The sequence below is a fragment of the Cnephaeus nilssonii genome (genome assembly GCF_951640355.1).
Source record: "Cnephaeus nilssonii genome assembly, chromosome: 16".
Lineage (NCBI taxonomy): Eukaryota > Metazoa > Chordata > Mammalia > Chiroptera > Vespertilionidae > Cnephaeus > Cnephaeus nilssonii.
The window spans coordinates 38,233,986-38,249,096 of NC_137087.1; the positions used below are offsets into that span (position 1 = coordinate 38,233,986).

General features: G+C 45.2%; 1 protein-coding gene across 7 annotated transcripts in view; it reads right to left on the reverse strand.

Moving 5' to 3' along the window:
• CPEB3 (cytoplasmic polyadenylation element binding protein 3) overlaps nt 1-15,111 on the reverse strand; it is a 180,239-nt gene that overhangs the window by 13,976 nt on the left and 151,152 nt on the right. For all 7 annotated transcript variants that reach the window (XM_079793468.1, XM_079793471.1, XM_079793470.1 and 4 more), the window contains exon 9: nt 7,288-7,469. In XM_079793468.1, the coding sequence (XP_079649594.1) occupies nt 7,288-7,469 (182 nt within the window). The remainder of the gene's footprint in view (nt 1-7,287; nt 7,470-15,111) is intronic.

The window sequence follows — 15,111 nt, forward strand, 5'->3', positions numbered from 1 at the left end:
AGACCAGAGCCAATGTCTACTGCAAGATTCAGATCAAGAAATAAACACGTGACTTACACATCTCTAAGAGACAACATGACCAAGCTGTGTTAAACAATAGTTGTGTGTGTGTGCGCGCGCGTAGCGGGGACCTCTCAGATTTTTATAAAGAAAAATTTTATACAAGTGAAAGCATATGTTTTTGTTAGATGGAGGAAGATTCAATTGACTCTACCCTTACAAATTTTCTCAGAACGCCACAGAATAGACAAGGGGGTAGAAACATGGCCATGTAGAAAGATTACTCATGTTCACATGATCCCATTTTTCACACTACACAGATCTTTCCTCCGTAAGTGGCCTAGACTGGAGCTGTAAAGGAAACTGCAGTTAGCAGAGCTCTCACACCCTAGGTGCTCCTTTGGAGCCACTTCTAAAAATACCACGAAAACGGACAGAATGAGTACAGGGGCATTCTTATGCCCTTATTGCACTGAAATCCGTTAAACTGTTCAATTTTTCACAGAAACACCGTTCAAAGGAATATAAGCAAAATGTAATCCTAACCTTCTACTGAATGTCAAGTTCAAAAATCTGTTCATTATCATAGAAAAGATACTGGTAAAAACACCTCTTTCTAGACTAAAGAAACCACCTTCAATTCTTTAAATGCAAACTGCACCCAGGTGTTTACCTCTATAAAAGGAGCTTAAGAGACCCTACATGTGTGTCTTGACTAACATCTAAGCAGCATGTTGGTAGATTGGCACCTATGTTAATTTCTTTTCTTTTTTTTTCTAGTGTCAAATTCAGCTACTTACTCTTATATTAAGGATTCTTAGTGGAACTGAGTAGGCATCTTCAAAGAGGGGAAAAAAAGAGCATCAACAATCAGCCTTGGTCATATGATTGGGCAACAGCACAATTTAAATAGGCCAGGCTCTACAATAATACAAATCAACACCTGTACAGCCTGATAACTTTCTGAAGTGATTCATCTATCATTGTTTACCTGGGCAATAAACGATAAGATAGTTAGGCTATTTCTTACTACTATGAGACAATAAAATTAAGCCTCTAAGAGGTTAAGAAACTTGCCCAAGGTCACACCATGACTGGGAGAAGAGCTAGGAGTGCGGCTCACAGCTCCCAAGTCCCAAGCCAGGACACTTTTTCACGATAGCCATGGTTTTCTGGATGGTGCGGATCAGAGTGGGCGTGGGGTGTAACCCCCACTAGGTACTTATGGGCATACCCCGTAGACACCCCACCCTAGCAGTGTTCTAGGGAACCTCTCTTACCCATGAGAGGGTGTCACGTGCCTCATGTGTGCTAGGGCAGAAGAAACACTGAGAGCCACCATACCGGGTGCTACACAACCTTGATATCGTCAACACAGGGACTATCACCAATTGGCTGGTAACTGGTGAATACTGGCCATAAGATATGCTTAATGTTACCCTTAAAGGATTTATTTCAAGATGTTAATTTGGAGCTGCACTGGCTCATACTGACTTGAAAAAAAGGTGTTACATGAAGACAGCATGAAAGTAAAAAGCAAAGGCAAAACAACGATAAAAAAAAGCACAGGAAAATTTCGAACTCATTTTGTTAATGTTCAAAATAACGTACAGACATACTAGAAGATCCTGATAAACTCTGGCCGTGCCCTGCTCTGTGCAGAACAGGTTACCTAAATGTATGTGAACTACTGAAACATATGTAAAACTCACTGCGGGACCTGTGATCGCACGTGCGGGTTCCTAAGCCAGGTCTGTGGGAAAAGCACTTCACGGAGTCAGTGCGTCTGAACAAACATCAGACCCTGGAAAAGCAGGAAAATCCAGGAGGGGAGTCCCGAGAGCAGAGGCTGCTCTGCCCTTGATGGACAGGTGCCTTCAGTCTCCACAGCTCTCCTAAAGGTCCCTCTGTGGCAAAATAAAGGGGGCTGAATCTGGTCATGCCTAAGGTTAAGTCCGGCTTGAACCTAAGTGTCAAAGAACCCTTTCTGATGGTTTAAACAGCAAAGCCTGGATTTCTTTATCACTCAAGGAAGTGTTCATAATGAAGTAGGAAAGGCATGCTGTGCAAAGGGCCCTCTGGTGGGCGGTGGGATATGCCCAAGGTTGGTCTATAAGGGCTTCCCCTGAGCCCCCTCTCAGTCAGCCTTCATTCAGAAACTCACTCATTCATCTGAAAATCAGTAATGTGTACCCACTCTGTATGTACCAAGTATTAAGCATCAGTAACTAACATGAAAGACATACAGTCATTGGCTGCAGGCATTGTATGGTCTAACAGGACATTTAAGCAGTGCTTCATCACAGAGGTGCTTTAATGCCACAAAGGAATGGCAGCTGGCATTATGACAATGATCTACGGGGGAGAAATAAGCGCCACTAAAAATATTACAGCGAAGCTGAGGCCATAAGGATCAGGAAAAGTGGCTATTAGGCAGGCAGAGGAAACAGCATATATATTAATCCTGAGAACGAGAGGAAAAAGGCCAGTTGTGACTGGCTCCAGCCACGGAAGAGAGAGCTCAGGCAGCAGAAGGGTGTAGTCCACGCAGGGTCGTGTGGGCAATGGCAGGTGAGAACTCTGAGCTTTGTCCTAAGGGCAGGAGGACATAATCAAAAGGTTTAAAGGAGGGAAGACATGCTTCGCAGATGACTTCACAAGGTCACTCTGGTTTTTATGTACAGGATGAAGTGGGTTGGGCTAAGGATGAACCGGGGAGACGATGATCCTGCACTTTTCCTGAGTGCCACCCCAGGCCTCCGGGCACAGGTGGCAGAGCCCAGACCATGGCAGCTCTGTAAGGAACCACCCGCACAAGCCCCTCCACCTGCCAGTGCGTCCATTTCCAGGCACACCACGGCAAAGCGTCTGCCGATGTGCACATTGGTCAGCCCACTCCGACAAGTCACCCTTCTCGGGGACCCTCATCACAGCTGTCGCAGGATTCAGAAGTCTGCCCCAATAGCCTGGGCGACCTTGTTCCTGGAACTTCGAAGAGTACTGGTTAAGTAAGTAGGATCCCCTCCCTATAACGAGCTGAGTAAAATTATACAGGACAAATGCTGTGCCCCCTTCCACGGGGGTTACTGTTTAATTGATCCTCTTATTGCAGACTTGATGGCTGTACATGAAAATACCTCTTCCTATGTCCTAAAACCGACTGTGGTGATGGTTGTGGAACTATGTCAATATACTAAAAACTGTTAAGTCATACACTTTACATGGGTGATTTGTATGGTATGTGAATTATATATCTCCATAGAGCTGTTACCAAAACAACATATAAAAAGAAAAGCACCACCTCCTCCTTAAAGATGACATAATGGAGGAGAGAAATGACAGCAGAGATGAAAGCACTAAAGCTTCCGGGTCAACAGCTCCTATACATGTTGCATATTGACTTATTTCCTATTCATAAGCAAACCCCAAAGTCTCTAAGATGGAGAGAAGAAATCAAACCTATGAAGATTGTATTTCCGCCATAAACCACTCTACTCTATCTAAAAGCTTAGCCAGCCCAGCCGGCATGGCTCAGTGGTTGAGTGTCGACCTATAAATCAGGAGGTCACCATTCGATTCCGGTCAGGGCACATGCCTGGGTTGTGGGCTCAATCCCTGGTGGGAGCTGTGCAGGAGGCAGCTGGTCAGTGATACTCTCCCATCATTGAGGTTTCTATCTCTCTCTCCCTCTTCCTTTCTCTCTGAAACCAATTTTAAAAAGGCTGAGCTAAAGAGCAGCAATTATAATAATAATAATAAATGCATAACCATACAAACGCTCCAAAAATAATGTCTTTTTGAAAAAACTTGGTTGATACAAAAGAGGTAAAGGGAACATACCAGTCAAATTCTTCTTCAGGTACCTCCCCCAGTTTACCCAGGAAGGTGCAAGCTGAGAGCACCCACCTCGCACCCTCCCAGAGCTCTCAGGGTCCCGGGCCCTGCTGCTCCAGCTCTCCATGTGAGGCAAACAGTGAGGGGTGGGGGCTGCAAGCAGGCAGCAAGTGGCCCTTATCATTCCATCTGCAGCTAAAAAAAATCCACTGATGCCCTGATTCTGCATTTATAATGATGCAGACAGCAAAGGAGGCCCCTCTGACCAGAAAGGGAATACAAGTTGATGCTATCTAAAAGAGCCACGGTCCTGGTTAAAAAGGCAACTCTAGGATAACATCCGAAGGAAGGAGAAAAAAGACGGCAGCCTCTTGGAATTTGCGACAGCATGGAAAAGGGATTGTGGGCACAGGTGAACATCGCCCCGTCTTTTCGGACAGCAAGTTCCAAAACCTTAGCGATGAGGCTGCTGCTGAAGACCTGGCGGGCTATGCAGGAAAGAAGGAATTCTCCGCAGACAATCCTGAAGAGAGCCCCTGAGAAAGGAGAAGGCCACCACCTGAGGAATACTAATGTGCCTGTTCAGGGCGGACGACATGGGGTTTACAGTTGTGAGTACAGCAAACAGAGTCTATTCTTGTATTATTGTTTATTGATTATTGTGCTATTTATTTGCATGACAACTGTAAACCTATTTTGTCCCACCCTGTGTATAATGGGAGCTCTCTGCCAAGCTCAAATGCAAGCTTTAGGAGAAAGGTAAATAACAATCAAACTAGGAATGAACTTGAGCCCGGCCGGCGTGGCTCAGTGATTGAGTGTTGACCTATGAACCAGGAGGTCACGGTTCGATTCCTGGTCAGGGCACATGCCCGGGTTGCAGGCTTGATCCCCATCATGCAGGAGGCAGCCAATTAATGATTCTCTCTCATCATTGATGTTTCTATCTCTCTCTCTCTCTCTCTGAAATCAATTATATATATAAAGGGAACATACCAGTCAAATTCTTCTTCAGGTACCTCCCCCAGTTTACCCAGGAAGGTGCAAGCTGAGAGCACCCACCTCGCACCCTCCCAGAGCTCTCAGGGTCCCGGGCCCTGCTGCTCCAGCTCTCCATGTGAGGCAAACAGTGAGGGGTGGGGGCTGCAAGCAGGCAGCAAGTGGCCCTTATCATTCCATCTGCAGCTAAAAAAAATCCACTGATGCCCTGATTCTGCATTTATAATGATGCAGACAGCAAAGGAGGCCCCTCTGACCAGAAAGGGAATACAAGTTGATGCTATCTAAAAGAGCCACGGTCCTGGTTAAAAAGGCAACTCTAGGATAACATCCGAAGGAAGGAGAAAAAAGACGGCAGCCTCTTGGAATTTGCGACAGCATGGAAAAGGGATTGTGGGCACAGGTTTTTAAGATATATATATCTTAAAAACACACACAAAAAACTAGGAATGAACTTGAAAAAGCATCTATGAAGGGTACAGTTCGCAGAGGCTCAAAATGCCAGAGACAATAAAACAAGGCAGTGTTGGCTGTGTTCAAAGCCAATAGAAACCAACAAGAGGACAGCATCACAGTCCGGGGGAAGGAAGCGTGAGGTTCACAGAACAGTGAAGCAGGAGCCCAACTCGAGGTGGAAGCAGCTTTTCGCTCCATCACAAAGAAAGCGGCCTGGACAGTGCTCAGGGCCGAGAAGGAGCATGAAGGTGAAGCAGGGGAGGGGAGGGACTCCCACTTTCAAGGATTTCCAAGTCTCCCACTTGGATGCCTCACCCCAGGCACTGAAGGAACGGACACAGGCCCCTTTTGGACTCCACGAGGATGCAGATGCCCTTCTGTGCCCACAACAGCAGTTCCCTCTGCACCCGGACAGTGTGTGACAGGTAGGCACTGCTTTCTTGTTTAGTACCTCTGCTGGGACTCCCAGCAATCTTGGGAGATACAAAAGGCTACTCCTTCTGCCCCCGTTACACACGGACGCTCAGGGCCTAAGTGATCTGCCGAAGTCACGCAGCCCCCGGGACAACACAGCTCTGGACCCAGCAATGTGACTCTGGCCCAGTGCTCTTGTCACCAACCCGGGGACCTTTCCACTGAAGCTTCCGCAGAGCAACCAACAGCATTCAAGCCATGGGAGATTCATGACATCAGCTTCATGGGCGAGATGAATATGTAAACCAGCACGTGCCGGTCAAACATCTCACTGCCGTACAGCTCTGGCTGTTCAATCCTCAGATCCCAGGTAGACTTCAGACCCTCCCCAGGAGGGCGCGACAGAGGAGGACCCGAGGCTCCTGCCATTAAGTAATTTGCTTGGGGTCACCAGCGACTGGTGCAGCAGAGGGTTAAAAGTATTGGAATCTGTGGGATTGGGGTGTTTCAAAATTCTTAAATAGTTACTTTATTCATCTTCATTAAAAAACACACCACCACTATTTACTTTTAAGGAGCTCAGTGAGGTAGCAAATTGATTTTTTTTAAAAAGCACTGGCTTTTACAAGACTGAAAATATAATCTTGCCAAATATTTAAAAATCCATCACCAATTGAAATTTTCGCCCTCTAAGAAACGTAAGTCTGCTACGCAAATTTAGCCAAAATTGAGGAGAGGTGAAATTTCATAACAGAACATGTTGACTACTTTCTCTGCCTGCTCAGGGTGTCCCCCAAGGACATCCTTTGCTGGGAGCATTAACAAGCACCGTACAATTGCATAGAAACGTGCTCAAGACTCGATGCTCTTCTCCTACCTGCTCTTTTACTCTACTAACACAGGTCCCAGAGTCACACCTACCACCGTCCATACCCCCAAGCTTCCAAAGAATGACAGCTGGGATTTAAGGGATTTAAAGCTATACCTGCCCACAAAACAACAGAGCATACCAGCTCCTCAAATCTACCTCGGGTGCCCTCTTTAGATCAGAAGGAGAAAATCCGAATGCCTCGCGTGGCCAGGCAGGTGATGCCAAGGAGCAGGGCAGGTAAATGCGTGTGTGTATATGGTATGAGCAGTAGAACTCAGGGAGGTGCAGGAGGCACTGAAGGGGACAGCAGCTACTTGGTTCAAGAGAAATTGCAAGATCACCATTTTATGTATCAGCATCGAATGTTTGTCCAAGTTTGCTTGTTGTAAGAACACCATAGGGTCAAACACGTCACCAGCTCTCACCCTTCGTGAATGCATCACCTTTTGCACAGCACTGGTTTGGTAGCTAAATTCTGCAGGGTTATTTTCATAAGTGTGACATCGCCCTGGGGAGAGCGAGGCAGAGGTTTCATTAACACCTTCAGTACCAAGGGTGCGCTCTCTTTCAGGCAGCCTAGATGGGCTTGTGGACTGATCCCAGGCAAGGCAGCGCTGCTCGCTTAGCAGCACAAGGTGCCCTTTCCTCCCAGGTGCCGAGAGGGCAAACTTCATTTCTTTCCTGGGGCAACTACGCCCTGAGCAGTTGCTTACCCGTTTGTCAATGTCATTGTGTTGGAGCTGCACAAAGCGAGCGCTGATGGCTGCGATGTAGCTCTGCTGATTGGAGAACGCCACGCGGCCAGCACCTTTGGGGTACTTCAGCTCTGGGTCCGTATCAATGCCAGCATAGCAGACACCACCATACAAACGGTCCATGATCATTGCCAGTTCAACTGCAAGGAAATGAACGCAATTCTGTATAAATGTTTAGAAGGAACTCCTGACCAGGAGCAGGAAGAACTATTTAAGAATCATGCAGTGTAACTAAGGAATAGAAAACCCATGTGAAGTATCGTGAAGAGTGTCCACATCAGTCTTACAACTTCAAGTAGGGGAGATCCTCATAAGCTATTTGAAAATAAAAAAATAAAAATAAATAAAAGAATTTACACACACACACACACACACACACACACACACACACAAATTTGTATAATCAGAACTTATTAAAGGGATGCTCTATCAGTAATCCTCTTGTTCTAACTTCTAACTGCTTAGTCTACTGGAGTGGGCCCTAGGTAGGCAAAGCATTTCACAATGCCCTAACGAGTTATTAAGAGACAGCCCTACTCACTGACCTCTGAGACTGAAAGCAATTACTAAAGTTACACTGCTACGGTTAAGATTAAACTGTAGAAAGAATTAAGTCATCATTTTAGCTAGAGGCAATATGTTTACAGCCTTAAAGTAATAAATCTCTACAGTTGAAAAAAAAATGACTTTTAGAGTATATTTTATCCCAACTGAGAAATCTCCACACTGACCTCTCACAGGAAATTCTTAGTAATGCTAGTAATGATAATAGCAGCAATGAACATTTACTGAGCACTTACAAGGTGCCAGGAAATGCCAGGCTGCTCAAAGGCAGTAAAAACATACCCATCCTGCATCTGCTAAAAATCCAGAGGTTCAGTCTGCAGTCCTTGTCACATTTCTCCTATAGATATCCTTATATTTGTATATTTAAGACATATATATATATATATATATATATATATATATATATATATATATGACATTTGGAAAGTGATCCATTCCAAAGGTGTGATATTCTAAAGTTATCCTCACCAAAAAGGTACCATGGAGAGAAATGTAGCAGTTACTTACCTGGATCCAAACTGCCTGAAGGTAATTGTTTACTTGATACTAGACGGCACCTCCTCCAGGTACGACCATTCCTTTCAGGCAACTCACATAGTTTTAAGTCCAAAAGACTTAGCCCTCACCCTGGGGAGTGACCCACGAACCCACTTCCCTCAAACACTGACATATGGTGTTTGGAAAGGAGATGCAGTGAGGAAATGGTGACCGGGGCCACCGCCAGTGGGCAAAGTCCATCACAGAGGAGAGCCCCACAGGAATCAGGATCTTGAGGGAAGAAAAGCAGCACAGCCTCGTGGGGCGGAGGAAGAAATCTGCAGCAGACACAAGGGCCGAAAGGTCCAAGAACCCCACCAGGTTTTTACAAGCAGAAGGAAAGCCAAGTACTACCGGGTTCCTGTGCTATGAAGCTGCTGAGGCAGACAGAAAAGCTCTGTCGCCATGACAGAAAGGCTGTCTTTTTTCTTTCTTTTTAAAAAATATTTTTGTTGATTTCAGAGAGGACAGGAGAGGAAGAGAGACATAGAAACATCAATGATGAAAGACAATCATTGTTTGGCTGCCTCTGCATGCCCCACACTGGGGATCGAGCCTGCAACCTGGGAATAAGGCCTAACCGGGAATCCAACGATGACCTCCTGGTCCGTAGGTTGACGCTCAACCACTGAGACACACCAAACGGGCCTGTCTTTTTTCTTAACTTCAAAATTTCTTCCCATTCTAGAGTGCCTAATATTGATGACTTTTCTAAGTGCCCATTTTTAATAGGAAGAGTGACCTACAACCAACAGGTAAATTTCAGAAGGCGAGGAAAGAAGCTAGCAATCACTAAGTCCAAGAATATGTGCTTAGGGCAGAAAGCCATCCCAATGATCCCATTATGATCAGAATGACCGAGTCATGCCAGCCAAGGGAACCCTACTGATTGGCACTCAAGTAGACCCTGACTACAGTCTTGGGGCAGGACCCGGGAATCACACTCATTCAAACAATGCCATAATGATGGTGCACATACTCTGAATGCCAGAGTTCAGTGGGTCCTTACACTTCATTCCAACAACCTCTGATGGCTTGAGGGCCTCCTTACCCAACTAATGTTATTCCAGTTACAGACACACCAAGAAACTGAAGGTAGAATTCATTCATTGTAGCCATTCATGAATTTCCCTTTCTGGTCAAATGGGCTTAGTAAAAATAAGTAACCTCAGGGCCTGGAAATTAAACACAAATTTTCCAAAGACCTGGCTTCCTCTGGAATGGAATAAGATAGTAAACACCCCCTCAGCCTGGTGGATGACCAGGAGATGAACGCTGGCAAGGACCGAATGGCACTTGTCTTCCACCCTTCGGAAGCACTCGAGAAAGTGTCTGATTTAGAAAGAAGGTACACTGGCTGTACGCCTGCAGCTCCCGCTGATGAGGAGTGTTACTTAGCCACAGCTTCTTCTATAGCATAGTGGTCTCCAAAGGAATCTTGGGGGGGCTCCCAGATGCCAGAGAAGGCTCCTTCCACGAGCAGACACTTTCCATTGCTTCGCAGATCTAGCTGCTGGAAAATCATCTTCACGTGCCAAAGATTAGGTCATGACTTATGCTGCTGGCAGTTAGGTACTTTTGATAGGAAACAGAAACCCTCACTCACTATGCTTTTATGAAAATTATGAATAAATCATTTCCACGTACAAGCTGATTATACACAGTCACTTTCTTGGCCACCAAAAAGTCTGCAGACATTTGAGCCAGTGAAGTCTCACTTAAGGGAAGAGCAATTCGTTGAGAAGCTAGAAGCAACCAAGGTGAATAAAGAGAGAACTTTTGAGGAAAAGAATATGACGATTTTCCATTTCTCTTGCTACCCGAATCTCTCTTTTAATGTCAAAAAAATCTAACACCGTGAACACCCCTGAAGAAAGGCAAATGATGGTCAAAGAACTGTTGTTTGTATTTGGTCCTTCACTCCATTAGCAAGTCTTCACTAAGAGCACACTTCCTGTGGGCTGCACTGAAACACCACAGAGATATGTCATTTCAGTAACTCTGTTAGTACTGAAAGTGACATTACTGAGAAAAATAACCACTTGGTAAATACAGCTTTAGGGGGAGAATGTAATTGAATTCACCCACTAAGTAGATGACTAATAGAAACGTAGAGCAAGCCTTCCTCAAGGCCTGTAAGTTTTCAACCTGAAATAATTTTTTATAAAGCGAGCACCAGTTCACCTACAGATGTCAGAATGTACAACTACTTTTAGAGACTGGGCTTTAAAGGCTGCTTTATAGTGAGTATCATCGGTTCATGGAGGGAAGTCCCATATAAATTCCCTTCCTCTGATGGGGGCAAGCTGCACCACGAAGAGGGCTACTGACTCCAGCACTTGGGAGGAGAGAAAAGTAGAAGAAAGGCAGAAAGGATGTGGCAGAAGTCAACTAAAACCTGCCTGGGTTTATCGATGTCTTGTGATCTCAACCCTGCTCATGAAATGTGAGCCTTTGATCGAAGGTGTAACTTACTTGGAGAGGGTGGTCAAACCACCTACTAAGCCTGTGACAGTGACTCCTCATTCCCAACAATCCTCTGTAGAGGCCAAGGACAGTGTGGCTCCCAGAATCACATTCTTTACGTTTAACCTGAGGAAGGTGAGGTACACAGGTGAAGGCTGGGACTCAGACAGATGGAGGTGATAGCAGGCATAGACAAGAGTCCATGAAGAAGCCAAGAGTCTCCAAACTACTTTTTATGTTTTCTTTCCTATCCAGACAGTGCTCACAGGGTCTGTCTGGTCACCACAGGGGTAGGAAATTAGCAGGTCTGGTAGCTCTATCCAAGGGCATTCTGCACTTTGGATAAGCTCTGTGTTCCTAAGACACTCAAGTCACGTCATAAATACCTGTTCCATTATAACAGCAGCACCACTGTGGGTCTCGCTCACACACGGGCTCCTGTGATGACCTTCACTGTGCCATCACCAGAAGGAAACCAGAATACTGCAGCTGCATGTAGCAGAGGGCATCCCCCTGAAGTCCTCCAAGCTGTGGTGACTATGCCTCTGAAGTTCAATCTGAACCCCGATTATGGTTCCTTGAATTTGCTCCTGATTCTTCCCAGAGTTCTGAAAGGGGCTTTAATTCACCGGAGAGGAAATCATGATGACTCCTTCATCCAACTACAGGGTCCTGATCCTATCATCTAGTTGGATTTGAAAGCCAGCCATCCAATGTTTAAGTCTCAGATACTATGAGAACCAAATGTGGAGGAGCAGGAATGAGGATTCCCAAGGGGGAATAGCAACACATTCATCTTTCCAGATTTTAAACTGTGAATCTAGAAGCCACATTTCTTCTCTCTGGACATAAGAATGAAGCAGGGAGGAAAGAGGCAGAAGGCACCTCAGGGGGAGGAGGTCTGGACTTTGGAATGAAAGGAAGATCCAACTTGAAGGTGGACTTTCTAGGTTTACAATTGCCAAGTTGGTTCACAAGGGCAGTTCACTCATCTTACATGGGGACATGTGCTCACAAGCTTTTACTCTGCATCAGATGTTGGGAAATTAAAAATATTTTCAAATAAATGATATGAACAATCAACAAAGTCAGAGAGATAGAGTGTTCAACTTGATTAAATTGAGCTGGTACCAAGGTAACTGTTACTACTGTTACAGAGACAATATCTCAGACCTCAGCTTGATAAAGAAGCTCACTGCTGTGCAAAGAGCCCCAAACTTGTTGTCTGGAGATCCGAGTTTGAGTCTTGGCTTTTTCCATTATAGCGGCCTTGGCCGATCGCTCCCTCTGAACCTTGCTTCCTTATCTCTACAACGAGCTCTTCACAGGGTTATCACGAGGATTAAACATCTACGAGCGCTCTGAAGACACACCGCTGAGCACGGAGTGGGGCTCGAATGTTCAGTTTGGTCCAGGGGTGGTTTTGGCCTCGACTCGTAAATCTTTGCTTAACATGAACTTGGCTTGGTTTTTGCTCCATAAGCACCAATTCTTCCCAGTCTTACTTTGGCTTTATGCTAACGTTACTCAACCTGCCCCCAGATATGGCAAAGTTTGACAACAGCTGCGGGGGAGAGAGAACACAAATGCATACTAACATTAGAAAATCCTTAACCCTCAGGGCAATGCAGTCAACCAAGTCTGTATGCCAAATCTGTAGTTTATCTGGGACAACTCGTACTGAACTTGGGACTCAGTAAAAGAAAAAGCTCCTACTACTGAGAAACATGACATAAGATGATTTCTGCCTGTTACCACTTCGTGGAACAACAACAACAAAAGCTACCGTTACAACACTCCTATTTCCTGAGTCACACATCAGAATGTGACTCCTGATACATGTGAGCTATCAGAATGCCTGTACAGAATGTCTGAAATAAGTGCTCTTGGAAAAAATTCAGGCTGTATGTTCTTTAGATGTATGCCACATATCACTGAATATCTACCTTAGTTTCCCACCCCCACCCCCCCCCCCCCCGCTTTACAGAAAATCCATGCTCTCAACAGTGAGAGGGAGAAAAAGGCAGAGAAGGAAATTTTAGGATTCATCACAGAATACTAGACAGGAAAGAATGATCAAAGCCATAGTTAGGAAAGGCCTAACTAAGGAGGATGAGCAAATGATAGGTCGGCTCCAAGGACTCAGAAGGAATCTCTGAAGATCGGGCTGTGAGCAGGACCTGGACTGGTGCACTGTCACGAGGAAGTCATGAAGGCGAAGAACAGCTCACATGCCTCTAATCAGAGGACACGGAGGGCTTTTCAAGCCTGATCGAAGTTGGAAGGGGCTGGGTCCCAAAGCTTGATCACGGAGGTGATATTCAAATTAGATATCTAAGCCAAGAAGTTGGAGTCAGAGAAGATTCACATTTATAAAGTGAGGGGAGCGTACAGGGGCCAGATGCCTCATTCTCTCCTCTTTCCCGGTAGCCTCTTCATCATCCCCAAGCCTGGCACTTACTTCCTCTCAGAGCAGAGAGATATATTCTAGAGAGGCCCCAAGGCCATAGGGATATGCAAAACAGGGCCATTTCTGTACTGAGGGAGACTCAGGAAGACCCGCTGCTTACATTACTGGAACCAAGAGTGAAAATACGCTGTGTACTTCCGGGTGGAGAACCAGACAGACTACCTCCCCCTCCCCCTGTGCTCACTCTGAAGGAGAATGTACGTTTTAGCCACAGGGTGGCATGGTGAGTCTACCTATAGCCTCCCCTGGCCTGGGGGTGAGAAGAGGTGGGGAGTGGGAGGAGAACAGAGGCTGAGAAACACCAGGAGACTTCAGGCAAGCTGTCCTTGGCTTGCCACCAACAGAAGGAGGGATGGGAAGGAGGGAGAGGAGACAGGAGGAACGTGCGTTACTTGGACTAAAGAAACCAACAGGCACTCAAGCTTTGGGTAAATGCATCTAGATTTTTCCACTGGTATTTTCCCATTTTCATTTATCTGGGCCTGTGAGTTCCCCCACCCGGCCCAACCCACCCTCAACATGAATTTATAAAAAGGAAGGCTTTTTAAATGACCAGAAAGAGAAAGCTAAACTCAGGCTAATACTGCTTAAAACAGGTTGCCTTGTTTCTTTAGAAGGGTTTGTGTATTTCTGTCCGGTGGGGTAAGGACTATATTTGTATTAATTTATTAGTGACAATGATCTTGTCTTAGGAGAAATATCAAAGATAAATAGCCTCACAAGATCCAAAGGAATAATTCTTGAGTGATAACATTTTAGTCCCAATTCCATGTTAAAGGACCATTTTTGGCCCAGGATAAGGTGAAAAATCAATCTGGACACCTAAAATTTCACTTGCTGAATACTGTCACCCATCTCTGGTCCAGGATCACCCTGCATATAGTACCTGAAACAGGTCTGAGACTCTTCAAAATTCCATAACCACAATGCCCTCTGAAAATAAAATAAAAAATGGCCTGAAGTATTTAAAAACCAAATTTGAGAACCATTATGTTAAAGGGCATAATTTAGCATCCACTTCATTTAGTTACTTAGCATTCTATGAACGCATTTCTCGCCTTCTGTCCTGAAATTGGTGGCTCTGCAGATGATGACCTGTTAACGGGACAGCGAGACGTTCAATTGGTTTGGCATGGCCTGTGCTCGCTCAGTGTCACCAACACAGTGGATGCTCAATAAATGCTATTGTTCAAGTGAACTGCACTTGAACAAGAACACTGTCCAGTTGAAGATGGTCTAGTGAAGTCAAATGAATTCCTTCAAAAACAGCCTTCTATTCCAGGGCACACACCAGCCCACGAAGCTCAGTGTGTTTCAAAGAAGCCCGATTCTCTGCACATGGGCAAAAGCTGCAGACGTTAGCTCTTTTTGTTCAGATTGCATGGCATCCAATCTGGAAGTCTTGGATAGACAGGAACATTCTAAGATGCCAACAGAGATGACTTAGCCATCTAGAAACCATAACTCAGTCAGCTACAGTTATGGGAGGTGCTGGCATGGACGGACACGTCCATCAGAGAAAGTGACTGTGGGTTACTAGCCACATGAACTGCAGAAATAAAACTTAAAGACAAAAATTTTAGCTTAGCTTAAAAAAATAACTTAAAAAAGACTTAGAAAGGGGATAGCATCTAGGTGGGGAACACAAAATCCCACCTCTGATGAGAAAATGAAATGTAATTCTTGCCTAATCCTAGAACTTGCAACATCTTGCAGACACAGAATGTTAAAGAAAGAATATA